The following is a 15,841-nucleotide window of genomic DNA, read 5'->3' as shown; positions in this document are numbered from 1 at the left end:
GGAAGGAAAAAGGCGGGAGGGGAGCTGACTTACACGGCAGCCCCGGCAGCGGGCCGCCCGCCCGGGCCTACCAGCGCGGCCGCCCTGCCCTCCATAGGCGTCCCCCGCGCTGCCTCCGCGGCCGCGGCCGCGCCCTCCACGCCGCCCTCACCCGGGCCGCGCCCGGCCCCTGCCGCCCCACCAGGCTCGCAGGGCCGCGGCAGAGGCAGAGTCCTTCTCCCAGGCACGGAGAGGCGGCGGCTTGCCGCGCCTGCCGCTTGCTCAGGCAGTCTCCCGGCCTGCCCCGCGAGGAGGCTCTGCTGAGGGGAGGCGGCCAAACGGCAGCAACGGAAAGAGCCTACGGCACGGCCGCGCTCCTTCCCCGCTGCGTTTCGCAGCTGCCACGCACTCCCCTGTTAGCGTTACCGCCCCCCGGGCCCGCCAGCAGCATGAGAGTAGTGGCTTTAATCAGGTAACGGGCTGAGGGAGCGCCCGTGTGGGCCAGCGAGGAGCGGCTCGCAGGCGGAGGGAGGGCGCGGGAGAGAGGCCGAGCCCGCCCGGCAACAGCCCCGCGGGTCGCGCTCCACCCAGCGCCGACGGGGAGACCCGCCCGCCCCGGCTCTTCCCACCCGTGTCTTTCCTGCCGGCCCAGCTCTCCCTTCCTTCCCTCCCTGCGCGGAGCGATCGGGCTTCGGCGGCGTCTTGCTTCCCGCCGGCCCTCCGTCTGCTGCCCGGGGGCGGGTGATGTCTGAGGGCCGGGGCCAGGCGGGCCCTGCCTGTAGGCAGGGGGAGGCTGTAACAATTTCCCTTCTGCTTTCCCCTTGTTCCCGGGACGCTCAAGAACTACTAGTGTCTGGTTTAAACAAAAAAAAAAAAAAGAAAAAAAAGAAAACCAAAGCCCACCTGAAAACAACACCCAAAATTATTTCCCGCCATCGCCTGCTACCCGTTATCCCGCTGTCCCGAGTCTCCAGCGCGAAGGGGCTGCGGGGCCTGAGCCGATTGCCCCGCAGGTAGCGGGAGTTCTGCTCGCTTGCGGTTGGGTTTTCCCGCGCTTTTCCTTTCCAAATACCTTCAGCTCTCTGAGGATAAATTTTCTGAACTCTCAACGGCAGATTTTTCTAGTGTGTCTTTTGGGAGAGACTTCATTTTGCTCGTTTTTAAAAAGATGAAGCTCACTCATTTAAGTCTGTCAGGGGCTGCTGTATTTGCTTCCCCCCACGCTCTTGCTGCTTTATGTCAGTTTCTGCAGTTCTTGTACTGTAAATGGCTTTTTTGTATTTTTTTTAGAAAGAGATTAACATTTTGTAACAAGGACAGGTGTGGTGTTTTGTTCGTAAATAATAGTTAAGAAAAAAGGTAGGAAACCTGTAAGTGGAAAAGGGTCGTGCAGATGTGAGCAGTGTATTTGTGGGTGCAGTAACTATATACTAGAGTCTTAACATTTAATGTATTAAATTCTCTCACGCAACGTCTGATATCATGCCTTGTTGAAATTGGAGTTTGGCCGCAATAATTGCAAATCACTCCAAACATCATCCAAAGCGGAAAAAATACAGCCAATATTGTATACATTTTTCAAGATTTGCCTAAATACAGAGTAGGAAAATCAGCTTCTGTGCTTTTTCTTGTGCGTTTATAGATAAGATTTTGTCTTCCAGCCTTATTTATTTTGATATTCTCTAAGCAGAGGAATGTGTTAAAAGGCAGGATGAAATAAAATCCTAAAAACAGGTTTCTGACACAATTGCTATTTTAATGGGCAATTTTACAAGGATGGATTTAGTTTCAGTAATAGTTTTAAGAAGAGTTTTAAAGAGACATCAAAGTGTCTGAAATCTTTGTAACAGAGCTAGTCTCAAAGATCAGAGGGGAAAAAAAGTATTTGAAAAGTGCTTCTTTCTTTTGAAAAGGTCAGGATTATATATAAAACTACTTTAACCTGTTCTTTTTCTTCTAAAATGTTGACCGTGCTTAAAGTTGATAGTCTTTCTTTAAGGTGGTATTTATAGGGTAAACCCTGTATTGTGTTTTGTGCTAAATCGGATATTTTAAAGACAGTCTTCTACCTGGAATATGATGTTTCTCAACTCTCTAATTCTTGTAGAATTTTCTTAGTGTAAATGGTTACACTTGTTAATAGAATGGAATTTTGCTCAGAAGTCTTTCATAGACCCATATCTTTACGGTTACTGTGCTTTTTCTGGTATTTTGTCAGTTTATAAGCCTACCTATTAACATACTTGCGACATTGTCAAAACTAACCCTGGCTGTAGCCTGACTTTGAACAGTTTTCTACAAAAAGGCCTTGTGATTTTTTCTGTGATGAGAATTCAGAGCAGTCCCCAGGCTACCTCAGTACCTGTCTTCACCTCTCTTCTTAAATCTTTTTTTCTTTTCTTTTTTTTTTTTTTGTGTCACAATCTATTAGACAACAGTCAGGCTGGGACTGTGCCGAGTCCACCTTCCTCCCACAGAATGGGCTGTCTGGCTTCGTTGGTCTTAACTGTCATGTGTTTTACAGCTAGAGTAGAAGGCCTTGTAGGTAGGCACCATTTCATTTTGTTTCTTTGTATGGTTAGTTTTTAGGGCCATGGTAACAGTTATATAGAAAATAAATAGCAATACAGTAGCATGTGATCCAGCGAACACTCTACCGATTTCAATCAAGTAATCAGTGGTTAAATGTGGGAAATGTGAATGTAGCCTCATCTTAACTTTTTTTTTTTTGTAAATTAATTGAAAAGATTAAAAGATTTATTCTAGTGTCCTTTTAATTTTTGATTTTTAAAAAAATGTTATTGAAATGCGGTAAACAGCATAGGCAATTATCTCCTGTCATAATTTTCTGAAGTTGTGTTTGGAGTTGAAATCAGATCTAGTGGGAGGCTTTCTTTGTTTAGAATGAAGTCACTCAGAAAGAAAAGAGCCTTTGTCTCATTGTGATTCTGTTAAGCCTGGAATTTCACATTATGAAGTGAATACTATCTAAGTTTTCAAGCTGTCAAGCACAATATCGAGAACTAATGAACATGGTTTTATAATTATTTTTTTTTGTCTATATATAGGTTATAAGAAAGTTGTAGGTATGCATGAGAATAATGTCAGGTAAAGATGGAACCTTGAATTAGGAATCTATTTATTACCATATTTATTTTTATAGCACTGAAACATAAGCAACTGCATTATGAAAATCTGTTAAGTATGAAAGAATGCCATGTTATTTATACTATTTTTACTTTAGGTTTGAGGTATACAGCAAATGAAGGTCAGTGTACAGAATTTTAGCATGGATAAAAGCAGAAATTGAGAGGAATAGCTGTATGGTTACATTCCTGTAACACTCTTGCATAGAGGACTGGATGAAAGTAGGAACTTCATGTTGGAAATGCTGAAGTTTGTTAGTGATATTCTGGTCACAAGGAAACAAACGGTCTGTTGTAGCAAGGACTGCTTGTACTGTCTGTTCTCTTGTCCATGTCTCAGTGGCTCTAAGGCGAGATGCAGTTTTACAGAGCTGGTCTAGATCTCTGTTCCAGTTCCTGCCCTGGACTGGTTTTGTCCCTTGGCATTTAAAGAAGCTGCACAGAATCCCCACCTGCAGTTGTAGTTTGAAGGTTGTGAGTCTGAATGTGGTTTTTGCAAGCAGTGTGTGTTCTAGAGCACTCTTAGTTTTATTGTTAGACTGAAATATTTCTTTTGATAGTGATTAAAATCCATTAAAAATACTGTATTTCACTTGCACCAGCAGGGCAGGATTCTTTCCTCGCTGATAGTGGAAAAGGTTCCAGTAGACCTTCAATGAATGTAAAAATTAATTGTATTCTCTGTGTTAGAACATCATCTCTTGGCCTCAGAGAAGAACATTGTTCTGTTTGTTTTTCTAGTTTTTTTTTTTTAATCCACAGTGATTATTTTTATTTGCAGTTATATGTACTAAAAAATTTCTATGTTCAATGCAGTGTCAACTGAACTTACTGCCTGTAATAATTACAGCTTTTGAGAATAGGAAGTACGTTTAAAATGTTGAAACTTTAGACAAAGTATCCCATGACAGATAAATGTTATTCTTAACATGACAGTCTTCATTTAAAAAGGTTGCTAGCGCTGGCAACTCTCTGGAGCAGATATCATTGGGGTTTTTTTAATCCAAGTTATTTAGTAATGACTACAGAGTAATTCATTTCTGGAGTAGAAGACAGTCCTTGCTCTGAAGGGATTCCAGTGTAAATGTCTGTTCTTTATGGAACCTCTCATATTAGTAATAAGATACAGAACTGGAAATGTGCTTTATGGATACTGTATGTAGGCACTATACATATACAGTAAACATTGTATGGTGAAATCATCCTTTTTCTACTGCTAATATTTTGCGACCTTTTTTTAATTTCAAAACTTTATAACCAGCTCTGATGATACTGATTTTTAAGTAGTTAGGCAAAAGTCATAAGGGGCTAAAACTTTTATCAGTACTTTTAATTGCCACTGTTTTCTTTCTCTTGCAGTGGTGGGAAGGACAGCTGTTATAATATGATGCAGTGTGTTGCTGCTGGGCATCAGATTGTTGCTCTAGCCAATTTAAGACCTGCTGAAAACACAGGTATGAAAGGCACATTTCTTACAGGAGGGTTTGGGTTTTTTTTATATTAGAAACAATGTAGGCACAGCTGTGCCTGAATTAAGTTCCTTTATGTGTTTTTATATAGTATTGCATATTGAAGGGCAATCTAGAAGTCTTAAAAGATGCAGAAAAAAGAAAATGCTATGGAGATAGTATTAAATATGTTTTTCCTCAGAGGGGAAAAAAAACAAAAGAAGATGAAGATCATTAAAAGAAAAGCTTACACAGTTTGAAAAAAGGAGAATATGAATATTCCTGGTGGTGAACAACGGGATTGTGTGAGTTCAGTAGCACAAATAGTAAAAGGTGGTAGAGGATATCATTAAACAAAAGAAACAAAGAAAAGAAGCTTTAAACTGTCATAAACCATTCCAGCTGCCAAACATATGCAGTTTTGCTGCTGATCATTTTTAACCTTGTATATCTTCCTCCATTATTCTAGCCCAGCATTTGTGAACTGGATTGAGGTACTGATCTGGGTTGGAACTGACCTTGTTGCACTTCTTTTTCCTGCCTTTTTCATTCCTTTTAGCTTGGATCAGTTTTGTGATCAGTTCCTCACAGGCTGCACCTAGAGTTACTTTTGTGAAAGAGAACGGGAGAAACTCAGGTAGTCTATGTCAGTGGTGAGGTGAGGGCGTGAGCTAGGCGTGAGCTGAGTACTTCTGTGCTGGACTAGAGCAAAAGTTAAACTTGAATTGAAATTTGAAAAAGAAGTGAGTTGTTTCCTAGTTGGTAGGGGAGAATGTTTTAGTTAGAACATAACATAACATAAAGTATGTTAACTCTTCAACATATGTTACAGAATTAAGTATGATATCTCATAACTGTTTGGTAAGAAGATACACAGAAAGTAAAGGAAAAAGGGAGCTGCCATCACAAATGAATCGGGGATGGACCTGGCAAATGCTAGGGAATACAGGAACAGTTTATTTTCTGGGTAGCTAGCAAATAATCGTCTCTAATCTTGTTGAAATATGTTGTCTTTAAACTAATTTATCCGCATCAGAAATGTAGAATATTGTCATTAAAATCATAAAATGCTCTCTTTAAGTGTGTAGTTGGAAATTCTGTGGAAAGTTAATTGAGGTGCTTCAGGCAATAGCGGATTCTATGCCTTTCATTTTATTTTATCTTGTACCACTGTTGCCTGGAGAGTCTCAATTAATAAAAAACCTGTGTATTCTGAACTGAGTATCGGTTTAAAGACCTTGTCATATTCATGTATTTCGAAAACCACTGAGTTTTCTTTTAAATCAGCTCTCCTGGTCTAGGTTGGTTAGTTGTGATTATGTGTCTGGATTTGCCTATTTTGAGCAAAAGCATATCTGTTGTACGGTATCAAATGTGACATGACCTAATTGTTACATCACAAGTTAGTTATCTTGATCAATGTTACAGACCTTTCTCTTTGCAAGATGTGCTACATAGGTATACAGCAGATGTGCCTATGCAAATTGAGAGAAGTTCCAGTATTACAAATTAGCGTTAAAATAGTGAACTGTGTTAGCTTTTAATAAATAAAGTGGAGATTTCACCAATAATGATGTATTGCTTTATCAATCTGCTTGAAAAATTATTGGAAAGATTTTATATGTAAACAGTTTATCATATAATTTGAGATTTAATTCTAGTCCATGATGTCTGTATTTTAGCTGGTTTTTTTCTTATCTGCTAGCTACAAACTGCTTGTAAGAAAATTCAGTTAAATTTTTCTTATGGTAAAGGCAATAGCAGCAAATAATTGATTTTACTTTGAGATTAATTTTTAAAAGGAGTGAAGGTAGAAAGGGCCTGGATATTGTAACAGATTTCGTTTTCTTTTTTATATTAAGCAATGTCAAAATATTATAGCAGTCTACTTTTATTCTACTTGAGCTGAAATAATCTCCTTTTTTTTCTTGATGACCATAATGACACTTTTAACAGTGAAGTTTTTGGAAATTTTGACAACCTGTTGTTTATTCTCAGTGTTGCAGTGCATTCCAAATTTCTTACTCTGAGTATGTTGACATGCATCTGGGTTTGTGCCTCTGAACTGCGTTCCTATTAATATTACTATTTAAATAGGAGCAGAATTGGACCATTAGAAGTTTTTTGGATAAAGTAGGGGGGAATACTAAAGAAGAAATAGACACCACAATTTCCAAAAAGGCAGCATGTTTGTGACAGATGTCTTCCTCTCCATAAGTCTGTTAGGTGGAGAAATCTTTTTTTTTTTCTTCTTTCAATGTTTATAGAGTTATTGTCACCAAACATCTGTTTGTGAACTGAAAAATATTAACATTTAGATTTTCTCTGTACTTTCTAGTATTGTGATTATCTGTAATTGTTGAAATAATGTATCTCATATGCTTGTTTCTTAATCGTGGCAGGGCAAACTGATGAATTGGACAGCTATATGTATCAGACAGTAGGACACCATGCCATTGACCTATATGCTGATGCATTGGATTTGCCGCTGTATCGTGGTTTCATAAAGGGTACCAGTGTAAATACTGGAAAAGTGTATACCACATGTCAGGAAGATGAGGTTGAAGACCTTTACCACCTCCTGAAACTTGTTAAGGTATGCTGAATGAAAAAAATTAAGTAACCGGAGACAATTATATTACTTAACTCATTTATGAATTTAGGTAAATGATAAACATAGGTATTTAAGGAGAGCTTTGAGAAAAAAATTGAACACTTACTCTTGCAAGTTTTATTTCTATTCCTATGTTCTTCCTGGCATTATAAATATATAGTGTAACTTTATTCCTTTTTCCCCAATGTAATTCAGATTTATTAATCCCCACTTCAAGCTAAAATCTTGTTCCTATTTAATAACAAAAATCTGTATCAGGTGTTTGGCATATACTACAAAAAACATAATTGTGAAACTTATCTATAAATAAAACATTTGTGTAGTTTCACATTTGAAATAACGCATTGCTTGATTACTGGAATGAGAGATCTTTTGGGTTTTGTACGTTTATCAATGTATGGAAAGTAATGTCTAGACATTTCCATTTGTGTACACTTACTCTCTGTAAACCAGAATCTGTTATTTGTTTGTATGTTGCAGATCATTCAGAAAGTATTACAGAATATTACCATGATAGTTTTGATTTTGGTAGCCCTGTATATTGCATAATAGCAATAACACTTATCAATTCTTTTTAGCTATAAAACCAATTAAAGGGAGATAATGAGCGTATTTCCCAAAACACCTGAATTGTATTCTCCGTTCTTTTCCAAAATATTTCATGTAGCACTTGATTTTCCATCAGAAATAAATCACATCTCATTGAAATAAATAGAAGACCTCCCATTGACTCCATAGGTTTTACACAAATTTTGAATGAACATGCTATGTCTGTTCCAGTTAATTGAGTTGATGACTGCAGTGCACAGTACTAAAACAATACAATGCCCAGAAAATCCTCTAAACTGCTATTTTAAAAAAAGTAAATGCACATTTAATTTTATTGATCAAACTGGTAGACTGCTTTCTGAAATGTCAACTAAAGGTATTTGTAGTCTTCAGTTCAGGTATTGAACATTTTCTAGCCCCCTTCTTCCATTGAAATGAGAATTGAGATTCATGAACCTAAAAGCTTCAGGTTTATTCTTTGTTCATTTAAAAAAAAAAATCAACATTCAGATAAGACCTAAGAATGTGGTTTGAGTGCAGAGTGCTTCCTGAACCACGTTGGAGTTGAATGTTACATCTTCTAAACATTTTGTGAGGGAAATTGTGTTCCTCTAAAGTAAAATCAAGATCATACACCTGTGTTGGAGTATGAGACTATGAAACATGAAGACTGTATGGCCTCAAATTGCACCAGAGGAGGTTTAGTTTGGATATTAGGAAAAATTTCTTCACTGAGGGGGTTGTCAAGCATTGGAACGGGCTGCCCAGGGAAGTGGTTGAGTCGCCATCCCTGGAGCTATTTAAAAGACATTAAGATGTAGTGCTTAGGGACATGGTTTAGTGGTGGACTTGGCAGTGCTAGGTTTGCAGTTGGACTCGATGATCTTAAGGGTCTTTTCAAACCTAAGTGATTCTATGATTATGCTCTAGGGTGCTTCATAGAGGTTTTACATGGAATGTGCATATCATGCAGTACACGAATTAAAAGAAATACGGTACAGCAGTGTTAAATTATTTTTGAACCATGATAGTGTTAGAAATTAGAAGGACTAGTATATTCTGTCTCTTAAAGCTGCATACTAACAGCTTTCTGCCGCTGGGTAAGATAATAAATTACTGATCAATTTAATTAAAAATGGGCAGATTAGTGGCAATTAAGATGATACTTCCTTTTCGATTCTTGCTGTCTTTGGAGAAATGGATGCCTGACATAAATTAATGCTAATGTTAAATCTTGACAACTTCTGCTTTGGAAGTTTGTACATGATAATTATAACTATAGTTGAAAGAGATGTTATCAAGTTGTCTGGAACTAAATAACTATTTCTTTCCTGTAGAGAAATATTGATTTTACTATATGATATTTTAAAGACATAAATATTAACAGTATACTACCGTTACGTTAGATTTTTGGGTAACCATGTCTTTGCAGTCAAACCTATATGTAAAGTTCTGGTACAACAGTTTCAGTAGAAGTCTTGCATATTGTGATGAATAATGGCAAAATTATCAGGGGGACGTAAACTACCGCAGCTGTAAGTCTTTGGTTTTTTTTAGTTTTAAGAAAAATATAGGAAAATTTTTCTTTTGTGTGTTAACAGTAACTTTGAAAGCTTTCTATTTTTATTTTTTCAGATTTTTTTATACCTGCAGTTTTCTAGCTTTACTATGTAAGTTTTAATCACTGGGGATTTTGCTTTAGGTTTGGTTTTTGTTTTTGTTTTTTCTCCAGATGTTAATAGTTTTAAACAGAGAGCTCAGTTTGCGTTCTGTTGAAGGGAGGGTAGGAATCCTGCGGAAACCTTGTCAAAATGCATCCTTGAGTGGACATAATTTCAAAACACTGGTCAAACTAACGTAACTCTGTTTTTCTGTCAAATGGTTGGGCCCAAGAATACAGGAAAGGTGTGTCTAGATCAAAATTGCATAGTTTGCCTCACTTTCCGTTCGTAAAGAACACTTGTATTGCAAGTACTTTAGTAAAAAAATAAAATACATTTGAAAATCTAGTATGTATTTGAAAATATTTGATGTTTTTAAACACAATGTTATGAGAACAAGATTTCTAAAAAGTTAAATATTCCCCTGCAGTGCTGGGAAACCCAGGACAACAGTCCTGTTCTAGTTCACGGGACTCAGTTAAGTGATATTGACTGCCGATGACTGTAAACCTGCTAATTTTATTGTCACAAACCCACATGATTGATAGGTAGGAAGGAAATTTATATTTATTTTTTAGTTGCCTATTGCCTTGGTGTAGATTCTGTATTCAATATATATTGTGAAACATATCAGAGTATTTATATGGTGTCTAAAAGTATCTTACTGTGCCATCCTCACCTGATAGTACAATATTTACTTTGTGAGACATGTAAATCCTGAACTCTTAAGGAATTTATTTAATCTACTGTCCATGTTAATGAATAGGGATTACTGATACCCTTGTTTGTCCATGTTTGTCGCTTTGCATATTGGAGTTTTTTTCAACAAAGCATGTAAACACTCGATTTTCTTAGTTATCTGAATTATCTTTGGGTGCTGTCTTTGAAACCAGGAAATGTGTGGGAAAACGGTGTTTCTTTCCCTTTAGTGGTTGGAAACTCTGGAGCATGGAGGTGTTTTTATGAAATTTTCCTACAACTTACTTCTCAATATAGGCATATTTAACTGCTTTCTCCCCTTTTCAATGTAATTACGATCTTGTCCAAATAATACATTGATGTTCTATGTAAGCACATATAGAAGTGGTATCAGATGGTTGAATGTTGGATTGTTTTTTCTATCTCATGGGACTATGGCTAAACTTTTGTTTAGGGCAGTGGTTGGAGCTGCTTCCAGACTGTAAAAAGATAATTTATTTCAGTTCTGGGTTTCAGTAGACAGTTCTGTCCTCTTCCGGGTTTCTTGCCTTATCTCCTCTGCTCTCTGAAGGATTTGCCTTTCTTTGATACGTTTCCACTGCTGGAGTAATTTGTAGAATTTTGAGCTAGATAAAAATGTTTTTTCCTCTAGCTATTTTTTCATCTTTTCCAATAACATTTTTCATTACTTGAGATTTTTGAAATTAGTGTTTCAAAAATTGATTCTATTTGTAGTTTCTTTGTAGTGTATTTCCCTGTATTTATTATAAAACATGCAAGTTGATTTTCAGCACATTTTCAGTTTTAACATGTGATTTCTGTCAGAGTTCTTTTTGTGGTACGTTTTGTGGGTTCAGAACCTGCAAGCTTACAAAAAACCAAAGAGTACTCTTGAAAGAAATTAAGACGTTGGATCTCAGGACTGAAGGATTATTAATTATGATATCATCCATTGATCATCAGCTGAAAAATAAGAATTGATGTTGGATATATTGGTTGTATGAAACATTTGAATAATAATAATAGGCTTTGCTTGTGACACTGTTTAGTTTTATCAGTAACGTGGAAAGGGAAAGAAAGAAAATTTATTTTCTAAACCATTGTCACATTCTGGACTATTCATTAGTAAATCACAGAGAATAAGTAATATGGTTTTTAGTTACAGCAACAAAGAGTTATTAATACTGTGAATTCTGTATGTAATAGTTATTTTCTAAGGACAGGATCATGACTTTTGAAACGGACCCAGACTGATGTTTACTGAAGACAGGAAGTATTCCTGTCTGAGAATTAAAATTGCAATAGCTGTGTAATTTTAGATGTTATTTAAGATATTTTGTCTCAAAGGGCTTTGGCAGTGCAGATTCAGGGGGAACAGAGGTAACTTGGGTCCTGTCATTATGCAGTGAAACTCCCCAAGACTTGCAGTTCTTCAGGAAAGAGTTCTTCAGGATTTGAGATGAATGGATGAAATACAAGGTTATTCTGTGGCCTTTGGATAGGGATTAATTCCCTCACAGAAGATAAAGCTTTCAGTTCCTTATTATTGCTAATCTGCTAATATGCTAGTCTTCCATGCTAAGGAAACAGTCTTCCTTCCAGCCTTCTGGAAGCTGCTGTCGCCAGTGGGTGACATGAGTTCTCAGATTCAGTCTGATGACTGACTTTTGGTGGCTTTTGTACAGCCAAATGTATAGATGCTCTCATCAGGAAAAATAAATTAATAAACGTAACATAGTATTATGCTGCAGGCGTTGCTTCACCGTCTTCCCTGTTGTAAAATATGTTTAAAAGAAATAGCGAAGTATTTAGAAATAGTCATTTGGCTTTTAGGTGTCCATTTTAATCAGCTCTCAGTAGTCGCCGTGGCTTCAGTGGTAGTATTTACATGATAAAGACTAATAGTGTACTCTTATACAAAAAAGGTTTGCAGATTTGCTTAGTAGTCTTAAAGATCTAAATATTATTAGTTATGGAATCCTGACTGACTTCAAGAATCTGTAATCTGAGGACCTCAGCATGCTGTTCACCAAACTACTTTTGCAGTTTGTAAGTTCAGGCAAAGTAGGTACCTTCCCCCTCTCACTGATGAGATTGAGAGTTCAGAAGGCTGAAAAACAGTTCTATTCTAGTCATAATTGTCATAATTACTCATGTTTTCATCTGACAAAAATCTGATATTTTCCTTATTACAACTTGAATTATTTGTAGATATATAGACTAATTCCTCAAAGATATATTTCTCAAAATTTTTAAGAGATTAAATTGTAGGAAGAGAAATTTCTTTATGCTGAATTTCTAAACTAATTACTCCTCCATTTTTCCCCCTACATTTTAAGATTATTGCAAATCAAGAATACCGTGCCCTTGATATTTTGATAGATTAACTTTATATATAATTCAGCAATTGAAACATAGAATTTATACAGCAAGTGAAAATATAACCAGTATTGAAAAAACATCCTAAAAAATCTTCAGTGTCCAGTTAGGGGGAACAGTGATAAATAAAACAATGGAATTTATTTTTTGGGCCCTCTACGACTCATGTTGATATGGTCTCCAAATGTTCATCTAGTCTCTTAGAACATTTCTTTTTGCCATTAGACGTGAAGGTTAAATGTGAACTTTTTGCAGTTGTATGAAATGGCTACCTACACTGACAAGAAATAAATAACTGTTTCTTCCTAAAGTAAGATTTTTTTTAAGACAAAATATTTCCTGTGGTTTTTTTCATGTGACGTAGATTAAGTTCTTCTACCTTTTATAATGACTAGATTTTTATCTGTGAGAATTTTAATTGTCCCTTTGCACTCATCATGTTCAACAATTTTTTTTAATTGACTTGTTATTTTTTTTTTTTAATTAATTCTGGAGTGGAGCTCCATAGCTTCCTCCAGCTAGGGGATGACCATTGTAATCAGCAGTGAATAAGAGTGTGAATTAAGGGAAGAGGGTAAGAAGTAATTGCATAGTTGGCAGTGCTTTAAGCAGTGTAAAAATAATTATGTATCTTGTTCCATTCAGAAGACAGGTTTTGTTTAGTTTTGTTTTGTTTTTTTTTTTTTTTAGTTTTAATTTTAAAATAAGATGGGAACAAGGAAATTTTTTAATCAACAGGATGCCTGTCATTCTCCATGTCTCATCTGAACTGTTCAGGAAGGGTCAATTTTTTTTCCAGAGGGGGATCTTGAGCAACATCTTTGAGGTAGTTTCTTACTGTGAGAAATGTTGAGCTCTATGTAAACAAAAAAGTCACTGTATTTCTCCCTGTTAGGTGTGTGGAGTTGTTTTCACTCACTCTCAGTCTTGTTGTGTTAATATTGAATAAGCAGAGACAGTCAGGCTGGTGGTGAAAGATGGTAAGCAAGCCCGAGGGCTTGTTCTGGTCAGCTTTAAACCTCTGATTGCCAGGTTTTCCTAATTTCCCATTTCCAGGGCATCTCTAGTGTGACCTTGCCTGCTGAATATGATGTTCTGGGTTGCAAGATTCTCACATGCATTTGGAAATGGGCAGCCAGGCATTGTTTACAGGACGCCAAATGAACCGTGCACTCGCAGCGAGTTTGATAAACACACATTTCCTCCTTTTATCAGTGAGATTGCAGAATGTGAAGTATGAGTTTCCAGTTTTACTCATTCCCTTCAAACCTTTTCCTGTTTAAAAACTGAATCTCACTAATTGGATGATGATACATCCTTAGATTTTGTTTTGCTTTTTTGTTATTGTTGTTTTGAATTCAACTTGCTGGTCACTGACACTTTATTTCAGTGCCTACCTTGACCAGGTTTGGCAGACTTTCAGATAAAAGCTTTCCATTTGTTCATCACAGAAGAGCTTCATCCCTATCAATGTAAAGTGAATGCTAATTAACAGTAATGACTTCTAATCACTTTGCTTTTATACTCCTTTAGGAGCACTGCTATTATCCAATGTAGTTAAGTGAAATGCTTGTATATGAATCAACAATGCTGTATTTCTTCTCACAGCTATTGCTCATAATCAAGCTTTGAATAAATGACGATAGTAAAATTGGTTTTAATGTGCTGTATTGCATGGGGAGAAAGAAACCTCAAATATCGTGTTAAAATCTTGAATATTTAGAGAGTTATCTATTAACATTTTGGCATTCAGTATTGTAGTTAAATGGAAAAATACATTAAGATGTTTAAGTCAATTTTGTAAATGTTATCAAAACCTTTTTCATAGTGTGAATTTTATTTAAGTGACATGCCTAGACTCAACAGCCTCAGTAACAGCACCATTTGTATCCAATTGTGTGTCTGTAGGAATGAACTACAGCATTTCTGAGTTAAAATCGAGTTAAGTTTTACATAGAACAAACATGTATCTTAACTTGAGGACTTCACCTGGTCTAGCCTAGTGTTGTGTATGTTTAGTAGGTTAATATGCATTTATTTTATTAATACTGTGTATCTAACAGTTAGTTTTGTTTGCATGCATGCAACCTGCCTGCTTGCCTACGATCACATACACTTCAAAATTAGTATAAAAGTAATACTAATGAAAATTTATTAATACTTGGAAAAAATAAAATGAGATGAAATTTGATTTTAGCAAAACTAAACTGCTAGAAGTAATGCTAGTAAAAAACAAGAGCTAAACAGATTACTAGACTGGTAGTACATCCAGCAATTTGAAAATAATTCTGAATTAGAATTCTAATTAGAAACAGAATTAGGCTAAAGACAGAATATATTCTGGCCTGTTTGGAAGCCCAAGAGGCAAAACCTGGATGAATCCCATTTCTGACATGCTCATTAGGTTTTGTTTTTATTTATACTTTGTTAACAAGTTGCTTGAAACAGTTACTTAAATCCCTTAGAAGGAATTCCAGGTGAATTGTGAAGGAAATGGTGTCTTGCTTGGTAAATACATTTGTGTTGTCTGGTTTTGCAATTTAAAAAAAAATATTGTTTTTTCATTTTCTGTGGCAGTTTCCTTTCATGTAGTACCTTTGTCTTTGCATGCTTAGAGACACAGTTCCTCCAGAGTTACCATCGCAGTTCTTATGCATGTGGATGTGAGTATCCACAGGCACCATCTGTGGTTTTGATTTTGTTTGTTTTGTTCATTCATTCACATAGCTGTAGACAATTTTCAGGTACATGTTTTGTTTGCTTGAACATCTTCTCTGTTAACGTTCATTCTTTGGTTTATTATGAAGTTACTGCCTAACTTAATTTGAAAATACCTTCCATGTAGCCTTTCTTCTTTGAATGTAAATTTGAGTCAATGTTCATAAAAGACCTATGGTTTTTGCTGTAGCACCGTAAAACATGCTGCTTGTGTGTTTTGCTACCACATTGTTGAAAAAGAGCAACACCTCTCTTCTTTACAGTTTCATTTTAAAATGAATGAAATTTAAAATACTGTCCATACCTAATTTCAGTACTTTGGTTTCTTACTTGGCACCTTCATTGTGATTTTAAGGATAAAAATGAAAAATATAAAAAATAAATGATCTTATTCTGTGCTGAGGTAACTGGCTGCTTTATATTATTTACACTTTTCATTAGGCAGCAGTAATATATGTTTTAAAATTTATTAGTGTTTAATGAAATGTAATTGGGGTTAGTTCTAATAAAATACAATCAAGGACACGTGAGCTTTCATATAAATGAACAGTAAAACATTTCTCAAATCTGTCTTCATAAATATTTTTATCTCTGAAGTTCATTCTTTGTGTAAAAATCATTTTGCTTTCTTATACAATTTCTAAGTTA

The 15,841-nt window shown here is 36.3% G+C and overlaps 1 protein-coding gene across 4 annotated transcripts in view; it reads left to right on the top strand.

Moving 5' to 3' along the window:
* Positions 1-204: 204 nt before the first annotated feature.
* Positions 205-15,841, top strand: part of DPH6 (diphthamine biosynthesis 6) — a 211,846-nt gene continuing 196,209 nt past the window's right edge. The window contains exons 1-3 of one of the 4 annotated variants that reach the window (XM_054198799.1): positions 208-451; positions 4,485-4,579; positions 6,976-7,169. In XM_054198799.1, the coding sequence (XP_054054774.1) occupies positions 429-451; positions 4,485-4,579; positions 6,976-7,169 (312 nt within the window). In that variant the 5' untranslated portion in view covers positions 208-428. Of the gene's footprint in view, positions 452-2,405; positions 2,525-4,484; positions 4,580-4,775; positions 4,879-6,975; positions 7,170-15,841 lie in introns of those variants that run through there. The other 3 variants (XM_054198800.1, XM_054198801.1, XM_054198802.1) reach the window with 3 other exon arrangements.

Source organism: Rissa tridactyla, chromosome 4, assembly GCF_028500815.1.
Source record: "Rissa tridactyla isolate bRisTri1 chromosome 4, bRisTri1.patW.cur.20221130, whole genome shotgun sequence".
NCBI lineage: Eukaryota > Metazoa > Chordata > Aves > Charadriiformes > Laridae > Rissa > Rissa tridactyla.
This window is presented reverse-complemented; position numbering and strand designations above follow the sequence as displayed.